The sequence below is a fragment of the Apium graveolens genome, chromosome 2 (genome assembly GCF_009905375.1).
Source record: "Apium graveolens cultivar Ventura chromosome 2, ASM990537v1, whole genome shotgun sequence".
In the NCBI taxonomy this organism is placed as follows: Eukaryota; Viridiplantae; Streptophyta; class Magnoliopsida; order Apiales; family Apiaceae; genus Apium; species Apium graveolens.
This window is the reverse complement of record NC_133648.1, coordinates 232,793,348-232,803,599: the sequence shown is the minus strand read 5'-3', so window position 1 is coordinate 232,803,599 and position 10,252 is coordinate 232,793,348. Positions and strand designations below refer to the sequence as shown.

The following is a 10,252-nucleotide window of genomic DNA, read 5'->3' as shown; positions in this document are numbered from 1 at the left end:
GCTGAGCCCTCACGGTTTTGGTTTTGGGCACCTCCCAAAAGGCCTCATACTAATGGAGTTATCTGCTGCTTATATTCTAGCAATCTGTCCCTCCCACAAATGACGTGGGACAACTCCTAACAATCTCCCCCTTCACAAATCGGGCTCGACACCTATCATTTTTGCCTCCTGATTGTGGCTCGACACCTATCATTTCTGCCTCCTGATTGTGTGGTCTGGCTCCCCCTTGACCTATACTAGAATTCTTCTGGCTATCTGCTCCCCCTAGGCCTATACTGGAAAGCCCGTATGCCTTTTCCTTGAGCCTATCCTAGGGCAAGCCCATCTGCCTCTTCCTAGGTCACTTCTGGAGCCCATCTGAGATTGTTCTGGACCATTACAACCTGAATCTCTGATACCACTTGTTAGACTTGCTGAGCAGACCTAACTCAACATTAGTATGATATTGTCCGTTTTGGGCCGAGCCCGCACGAGTTTATTTTTGGGCACACTCCCAAAAGGCCTCATACTAATGGAGTTATCTGGTTGTTGAGTATACAAGAATGAAAGAAAAACCCAAAGCGAATAAACAAGAATAACAAAATAAACGACAATCACACAAGACAAAGATTTACGTGGTTCGGAAATTCCTACTCCACAAGCCGCACTAATTTTGTATTGATCTCTCACAATTTGTTGTGTTATGATTTTACAATTACATGAGTATTTATAAGAGAAGAAACTATGATTTTACAATTACATCAGTATTTATAAGAGAAGAAACTAGGCCTAAATCAAAATTATAATCCAAATCTGAAAAGTAGACTAATCCATAAAATAATCTGAATTTGAATAATCTATTTTTATGGGTTTAATTAATAGACTCCACAAACCCAACATCCAGTATATTTTTCGGACGCTTTAACTAAATTATTAGGGGTCATGCACTTAATTTCTAATAAAATATGTGGAAGCTGAAATTTCAAAAATTTCAAACACTGTATCTTGAAACATTACTAGAAAATGACAGGTTATTATGCTAGCTAAGATATACAATAGAAACATTTTTCATTTGCTATTCTTGTTTCTTCTCTGTTTCTTCTTGGTTCATCTGATGTCTATGTAAATATATATATATAAGTTATCACAACTCACATTGGAATCCTTGATATCTTGTAAAGTGAGGTTGAACTAGCTTGAAGAAGTAGGCATTGGTTTTATTTGCATGCTTTGCTTTAGGTAAACACTGCATTTTAGATACAGCACAGGAATTTTTTTCGTAATAAACTTCATAATACAATTTACAACTAAAAATTATATTGACAATTTTATATTTTCTTTACTTGCAAATTAAAATTCCCCACAATATTTCTAGTGGATCAAAAAAGGTTCTAGCGGATCATTTGGACTTGCAGAGGCTGCATCATTTTTTCTTTTGCCTCGTCTAAACAAATGTTAAGGATATCGGTCATATTATAAAATGATCAGGATTCTTAATTTTATAGAGCCAATCTTTGATCAAGAAACTGAGACCAAGAAGTGGTCAATGTTCCATACATGACCAGTACTTAGCTGTTCAAATAATGCCCACAGTACGATGCCAATGACAGTGTCTCTCACCAAGTTCTTTGCTAGAGTATCAAGCCAGCCACCAGTCTCTTTGCTAGAAGACCTCTGCCCAACAAGGTCCCGGAACCTCAGTTCTCCAGAATCTGATACCAGAGCATATATAACACCATTCATATGGCCCTTTCCGATGACTCCTACCACTTTCTTACTGCTATTCACAGCTTTACTCCTCTTTAGAGACCAAGCAATATACTGCGGAAGTGGAAACAATATTTGTTACCAAGCCTATTGTAAGGTACTACTATATTTGATATCGGGCATTGAAACATAGGAAGTAAAGCAGCAAAATTGTAGACTTTGAACCAGTAATCAACAACCATAATATATATAATCCTCTCTTTGTTCTGAGAGCAAGAGAGCCTCCCCCTATGTTTCCACCACATCGATATGTATAAATGTCTAAATCAAAGTATTCTTATAATGGTGATTAAAAGCGAGGAAGACAACTTACTGTGTCACGTTCATGTATAAGAGGCTGCAGCAAGGATGGAAATGAGAAGCTTAGTTGTTCGTAGAGTTGGAAATTGCTGTTGTCGGAGCTTGATTCCTTCAACCAAATATGAAATGAAAAAATGTGAACATAGTGGTCAATTAACTATTGAAGTGGTCACATGAAGTTACTAAAATGTGTGTTGACAAGAATTGTGATTACATCCTTGTAAAATTCAGCTGTTAGCTAGACCCTATAATATACATCTCTCAGTGAAATATTCGTATTTAAAAATTCAAAGACTATCTACTTAAATCAAACCCTTACTTTTACCAAAGTTCATTTTGTCAGTTTTTGGGAACAAAATTTAGTTGATTGGGTTGATCAATTTGTATAAGTGGGGCTTGAGATTTGAACTTGGGCTATTTTTATAACTGATTCAATTAGGCATGACCTGCTTCGAAGTAATACTTAATGTTGCATAAAATAGAAATATCCAATAACAAATATATATATCAAAAGGAAAATCAACACGTACCTTCAAAGTATTACTTGAAATATCAGATACTAATGCTATTCCACGAACAACAGATACCATTAAGCTCACTTTCTCGCGCAATTTAAGCGAATTCCAAGCCCTTTCAAGCTGAAATATGTATACAACTTACTCCAAGTAGTGATCACTGTTTTTGGTTAGGAAATGTATAACATAGCCCTAACTCCAAGTCTTCAGGTAGAAGAAATATATTCAACACTCATATGTTGGAGTAACATATGAGTAGATCAAATGTAAATGAGCGATGGTTTTACCTCTACTTATTACAGAAAATATGCATGTGTTACTCATAAGTTGCAGAATAACAGAGAATAGATCAAATGTAAATTTTTGTCTGTATATTACACTACCATAGAACACTTACAGTTATTTCGATTGGACGATCTCCCAAAACTATTTGGGCACCAATTTCTTCAGATGTCTTCCGAGCAACACGAAACTGATTAGTAGCAGAGCGGTCTTAGTGTATTGACATGATCTAAGGTTTTTTATTTTATCAATGAAATTAAAGGAGATGCAACAATATAATTACCTCATCCCCAAAAGGACGTTTGACATCTGATGAAACTTTTGAAGATAAAACTGCCAACAAGAGACGTAATGCAAGAGCGGTTTGACCACCTAATATTTACAAAGATAGTACGATCTAAATATTATGTGCTTCATTTAGGCATTCTTATGTAAGAATGAAAATTGGTCTCACCCAAATTTAAGCTACGGCCAACAGCCCCAAAAAAACCATCACCGCTCAAGGAAAACATGTTTGACTTTAATTTTGGACCATTCTCATCGTCATTTGAAGTGTACATGATACCAGCTCTGAAAATGAACTCTGCAACCAGTGAATTTAAGCCAGGGATACACCAAACATTTATAACTTAATAAATGATCCATTCCAAAGCCTAGTGTTATTCTTAGTAATTTACAGAATTGCAGTACAATATGCTGAGACACTATAAATCAAATAGCAACCTCAAAGCTGAAATAAGTTCATTTTTTTATAATAAAATGAGAATACTCGCGGAGGGTGACACAAGATAACTATGTAAAGTTAAGTTTCGGACTGAATCTCTTCTGTTAGCATAAACATCGATTAAATTATATTCCTTTTCTTTGGTCCTGAGAGACCCTGCCCCCCTCCCACCAGAACATCCTGGACAGGGCCATTCTCTAACATTCTTAAGACACCCAAAACCTCCTGAATGAGTTCTACTATAAAAGACGCTTTCAACATCCACCTGGGAAAGCTCTCACTCACTGTGAAGTGAAATCCTGTATTTAAATTTGGCGAAAAAAGTAAGAAATCCTGTTACTAGAGCGTTCTGCATAAGTATATGACAGTTGGAGCCTTGGAGGTGTTGTTGACTTCACATTAAAGTTACTGCACAACAAATCTTGAATTGTCTCTTCGCTCATCGTCGCTTTTGCTATACTATGGTGCTGCAAATTCGCAAGCTAATCCTAAGTAATCATTATTGATATGCCTTCCTGAGATTGGGAATTGCTTGTAAAATGGTATACAACATTTAAAAACTCAACCCCTTATTTCTCAAGGAAAAACTAAATTTTAGGTCCATCAACTATTGGCATTTTATTGTCTTGGACCTGAAAAGATTCTAACGGCATTAGAAGCAGAAACCTTGGGTTCTTGGTATTCATACGGATCTAAGCAATTTTAAAGGTGCCAGTGATATCCTCAAATTTAAAGTTCAAGTAGTCAAATTCAAGAATTTGAATCAAGAAGATCATCTAGGAATCACTAAATTGATACAAAATTTTAACTTTTAAATGATTAAGTTTATATAAATTTTCAAATGGGTGACTTAATTGAGTCATTTTTGCAATGAATGACTCGCCCGCATGTACATTTTGACGAAACGAATTATGAATTTCATACTTACCCCAAATTTAACAAACAGCAACAAGAAACTGAAACAAAAAGCAAGAACAATACCTGCTTCTACAGAGCTCCACAACAACATTATCAGGTTTAACAGTTCGGACAACACGTGCAACATCAACAGCAGACTGAGAAGAAACATGAGAAGTACCAATCAACCAGATAAACTCTGGCTCAACAAACTCTGTTCGCCAACCAGGAACAGGACCAAACTGACTCTTCCTGATAACAACCAGTGTTCCATTTTCAGCTAAGTCAAGCAACTCAGGATGAGTTTCAGCAATTGTTTCCCGAGAATTAAGAAGATATTCAGTTCGGAAATCGAAACCCGGAGGTGGAGGCTTTATCGATACCATGCATGGCCTCAACCTTAATTTTGTAACGAAGATTTTGTTGGGTTTTAATGGGAAATTATGATGGTGTTTTTTATTAAGGAGTGTAATTGTAGAAGCAGATGCTAATATTTTCATGATCGAGGATATAGTAATAGAGATGTTTGGTTGGGTTTTATTGGTAGTTTTGTTATTTGTGTTCATGATTTGAGATGACGGTACTCATATTTAACGGCTCTCTTTACACGCTTTATACGACATCGTTTTGTAGAAATTTGACAACCATTTTTTTTATCCCAAACATCCCATAAATGGGACTTCGAAGAGACTTGATCATCCCACGAATGGGACTTTGGGCTCGGGATTTTTTTGACCCATTTGAACAAGAAATTCATTATTTTGGCATAATTGTTCAAACATTTTCAGAAATGACACAGAACGCCACTTTTTTTGTGTTCACCCCAGGAGCCCCAAAATAAGTGACGTTCTGGGGTTAATTTTTTTTCCCCTCCCCTCCGTTTGTCTTTATCTCTTGTTTTGCAAAGATTAAAAAGGCTAAAAAATTGTCCGGAACTCATGTTTTGAGCTATAAAATTATACTTTAAAAAAAGTATTTTGGTTTAATTTTTTTATTGGTTAGTGATGTGAACCTATTTTTAGTACGTATTTTTTTATTTTAATTAAAAAATAGTATATATATGACTTTTGCAGTTTTGAAAAGGGGGCCTTGCTAGTCGCGTGCGTTTTTTTATGCGAAGACACAATTTCACAGGTTTTGCAAATGTAGTTGCAATTTTTTTTGTAAAAACTAATTTCCATGTAGTAGTACCTGTGTAGTACTTTGATTACTTTATATTTAAAAAAATAAATAAACTGAAAATTTATGAGTTTTGAATATTTAAAATGGTAGTATAAACTCATGATAAACGAAGAAAGAACTAATACAGAACACTAATTCAAAACTATTATTGATAATAACATTACAGTAAAGAAAGATACAACTAATATAGAGCTAGATTGCATAAATCCAAAAAGAAAAATAATGCCATCAAATAAGAATACAATGATTCTCGTCAACATGTTTCGATCGAGGTTCAACATCACCGTGATCATGGGTCACCGATACTTCGTGTCCACACAAGAGGTGTATTGTTAACCCTAAATCTACTGCGTAACTCACTGTCTTCCGCACTCTAACGATTAACATAGAACCTGGTTGAAGGTCCATCGGTAATGCAGGTCTCACTTGTTTTAGTATCAATGTTCATTTTGCAACTAGAAATGGTGATGGTATATGGGTGCAAACGTTGCAAAGCATCGAAGTTCATCTCCCTATTAACTGTTACATCATTTGCTTCCGAAAAGATAACTTTAACTTTGCTACTGCAATATACTAGCAAAATTGAGGAAACAAAATACATATTTTGAAAAAAAATTGCGCAATGATGGATTTGACTTGTTTTTCTTACATTTTATCACCAATAACCTTTTCCAAAGACTTTTGTTGTAAATTTCTTGCATTTGTAACTTGTTGTACATTTCCTCGGTCACCAATTAATCCAACCATATCTACAACCCAGAAAAGAAGAAAATGTTAATATGTAACGAAATGTAATACCAAAAGGTTCAATGAAAATGGAGGACAATGATTACCAACACAGTGATCATTTTGGAAGTGAACTCAAGAGGACAATCATTTTGCGCAAGGAGTTACACTCCTGGTGATATTATTCGAGCTACTGGTCAGAAATGATTTTATGACGACGATTTTAGGTATTCAACGGATCCGAATTTACGTTACTCAAGAGGTTCAGTGATCACGATGAATAGGGAGTGGGAATGGCGTGTAGGGTGTTTGCAAAGATGTGTAGCCCAATGTCAAGAATATGGAGTGCGAATAACTAAACAACGCGCCATACACATGCATCGAGACACCCCTAAACAATTGGAACTAGCTTTATTCCGCGCAAGAGAAGAAGAGAATCAAATGAGAATGCGTTTAAACCGGATGGATCTACGAACAAAATGTAGGGAGTTTGCTGAAGATGGTGACCATCACAACGCAAGAATGTATCATCATTTCGCTACGAGTCACGACTATATTTCTGATTTCTACTTGTCCGATGATGAGTAATAAACATATGACCTGGGGTTTAGAATATGATAGATAATGCAAGATATTATATCATTTTTCATACAATATATTCAAATATTGTATTTCTATATTATACTCTATTATTTTCAATTTTGAAATTATTATGATAAATTTCAGAATGATCTGACTACTCAGATAGTATGTGACTGTGTATGATAAATTTATTATGAATTACGGTACGAATCAATTGTCAGTAGTTGTTATCATGCCCTATAAATGTCTCCTTACTTGCAAGTGAAAACCATAAAATAGATAAGGGGTTAAAAAAAGCATCTTTTAGCATATCTAAGTCCATTTGGCGTCAGCTCAGTATCGCAGAATGTATCGGTCGAGGAAAGAAAATTAAAGAGGCTGAGAGTGCCAGAAAGATGAAGAAGAAGGTGAATCAAAAGATTTTGGACGAAATAAAAGCTGATAAAGAAAAGATTCTAAAGGCATACAATGATTCGTCCCTCACGGAGGATGAACGCATCCGTCAGATCGATGAAGTGTATAAAAAATACGACAAAATGGAAATCAACTTGATTAAAAGAGAAGATAGTGAAATTACATGGTATGTTGAAGGTCATGAGGCCTGACGTGAAGTTGGAGAAGATGAAAATGAAAAAGAGGGTGAAGTTGTGGACAGTGCAAGAAGTGATGAGGATCAATATGTTGTTAACCTTGCAGATTTTTAAGTAATCCTCTGATGTTTATTGTACAATTTTAGTAACAATGTGAAGGCCTAATTGAAATGTATCGTGTTATTATTGTGAATCGAGATAGGCACAGTTTTTCAACTGTGTGTTATTATGTAGCTGTTGTTATGTGCTGGAATTTGTGTTTCACGTTAACTATCCATTATCAGCAAATGAGTTATGAACAAATATGAGGCATCGTCAAGAAAAAATATATTCCCCAATCATAACTTTTCCAAGCAAATAAAACCATACAAAACAAATTTTAAAATTAAAATTACATACTATAAATAGATTTACATCAGTAGTCAACAGCAAAATAATTAAATCAGAATAATTTTTTGGGAATCAAATATGAGCGTTGCAAAACATGCCCTCACGTCATAAATGCACACTCGACTCTGATGGTACCTTTTCCGAATCTACAAAGTCATATATTTACAACCTCTTTATTAAATTAAAAAATATACACTCAAAATAGGTCTCCATGACTCACCAATAAAAAAAATTAAAATAAAACAATTTTTTTACAATTTAATATTAGAGCTGAAAAATTGCCCTTCATAAAATTTTTGTTGCTTGCAAATTAAAACACACAAGTAGAAAGCCGACATGAAAAGAGAAAATAAAAGGAAAAAAATATCACCCCAGAACGCCACTATTTCTAGGGCTCCTGGGTGAACCCCGGAGAAAGTGGCGTTCTGTGTCATTTCTGAAAATATTTGAGTTGTTGTGCCATAAAAGTGAATTTCACGTCCAGCTATGCTAAAAATGTCTAGGAGCCCTTTGGAGAGAGGGGTACTGGGCCGAAGCAATTTAATTAATAATTTTTCTTAAATATATGGGCAACTAGCCTAAAATTGTGTGATGTGCACGAATTATTTTTAATATTAAATATTTTATTAATTTGATTTGAAATAAAAATTTTAAGTTATAAAATTTATTTATTTGAAATTTTAATAAAATGATTTGATAATATTTATTAATATACACAGAAGTGTATAAGTTAGTTATGTATTACAGTTATAAAAAATAATGTAATGATTAAAATTTATATTTTGATTGATATTTATAGGTGTATTTACGAAAGATTAATATATTTAATTAAAATGTAAGTTTTAGATGAGATTAATAGTATACGAATTGTAATTAGTCTTTAATCGACCAAATCCGGCTAACTATATATTCAGATTTATGTTAGTTTCATAAGTTTAAACCCAAATCGATGGTAAAATTTTATTTTATGTGTTAATGACCAAAAAAATTATGTTAGCTTGAAGTCCGTTATATCAACCAAATCCAGTCAATTATACTTACTATTTTGTTTAATTTTATTTTAACCCGAGATGATTATTATTTTATTTTAGACCAAAGATAATATGTATTATTTTGTTTTACTTTGATGAGATTATATCGACCCCACGAATTTTCTTCCGAATTTTTATTTTGTTATAGTCCGTTCCAATAATATAATATTTTTAGAGGGACCAATAATATCTATTATTTTATTTTAACCCGATTTTTTAAATTCAACTAACAGTATGTAGTTTTTTAATTTTTTAATTAAAATTGGATCAATAGTATAATTTTTTTTAGCCGTCCGGGTGAATTTTATATATTATTTTGTTTTAACGAAAACCATTAGACATATTATAATTCTGTTATGAAAAATTATTTATTTATAAGAGTATTTTATTTTAAATATTAATATAATTACAATTACAGTGACCAGACCGACTACCAACCAAATTTTCATTATTTCGTCTTTAATATAATAATATAGATATAGTCCGTTCCAATAATATAATATTTTTAGAGGGACCAATAATATTTATTATTTTATTTTAACGGGATTCTTTAAATTCAACTAACAATATGTAGTTTTTTAATTTTTTAATTAAAATTGGATCAATAATATAATTTTGTTTAGCCGTCCAGGTGAATTTTATATATTATTTTGTTTTAACGAAACCATTAGACATATTATAATTCTGTTATGAATATTTATCTATTTATAAGAGTATTTTATTTTAAATATTACTATAATTACAGTGACCAGACCGACTACCAACCAAATTTTCGTTATTTCGTCTTTAATATAATAATATAGATTAGGGTGTATACTGAGTCTGACCCGAGCCGCATATTTTTTAGTTTGGCTTAATCTCCATTAAAAATTTTGAAATCAATTTTGAGTTTGATCGAGCCTAACCGAGCTGTATTTAAATATTTTACGAGTTATATTCGAATATTTTCTAAGACGAGTTCAAGTAAAAAAATGATTTGACTCATTTACACCCTTATTATTAACTGTTATATTTTTTTTTATAATTACATATTCTTTAAGATGAAAATAACTTCATTAATTCAGGTATATTAGATCACCCGTCACTCAAATAGAATTGTTAATATAAAAATAATAAATGGAAATTTAAAATTTATAATATATAAATAACCGGTGGAAGTTTAGATATGCCAAAAAAATCAAAAAAAATTATTTCCTCTTCAAGATATTTTTATTTGTATTAAATAAAATCAAATATTATTTATATTTTAAAATAAACATATTATAATATATATTTATCTATACTATA

General features: G+C 32.7%; 1 protein-coding gene across 3 annotated transcripts; it reads right to left on the bottom strand.

Annotated features, from left to right (window-relative positions):
* Positions 1 to 1,293: 1,293 nt before the first annotated feature.
* On the bottom strand, positions 1,294 to 5,029 carry LOC141708176 (uncharacterized). 3 transcript variants are annotated; one of them, XM_074511672.1, is made up of 7 exons: positions 4,549 to 5,029; positions 3,298 to 3,413; positions 3,127 to 3,215; positions 2,959 to 3,033; positions 2,577 to 2,684; positions 2,060 to 2,155; positions 1,294 to 1,800 (listed from the first exon to the last, which is right to left on the bottom strand). In XM_074511672.1, the coding sequence occupies exons 1-7, from the start codon at positions 4,962 to 4,964 to the stop codon at positions 1,498 to 1,500; spliced, it is 1,203 nt and encodes a 400-aa protein (XP_074367773.1). In that variant the 5' UTR covers positions 4,965 to 5,029; the 3' UTR covers positions 1,294 to 1,497. The 3 variants fall into 3 exon arrangements, with proteins under 3 accessions (XP_074367773.1, XP_074367774.1, XP_074367775.1); XM_074511673.1 differs by having other exon boundaries at positions 3,127 to 3,176; XM_074511674.1 differs by having other exon boundaries at positions 3,298 to 3,426; positions 4,549 to 4,563.
* Positions 5,030 to 10,252: the final 5,223 nt, after the last annotated feature.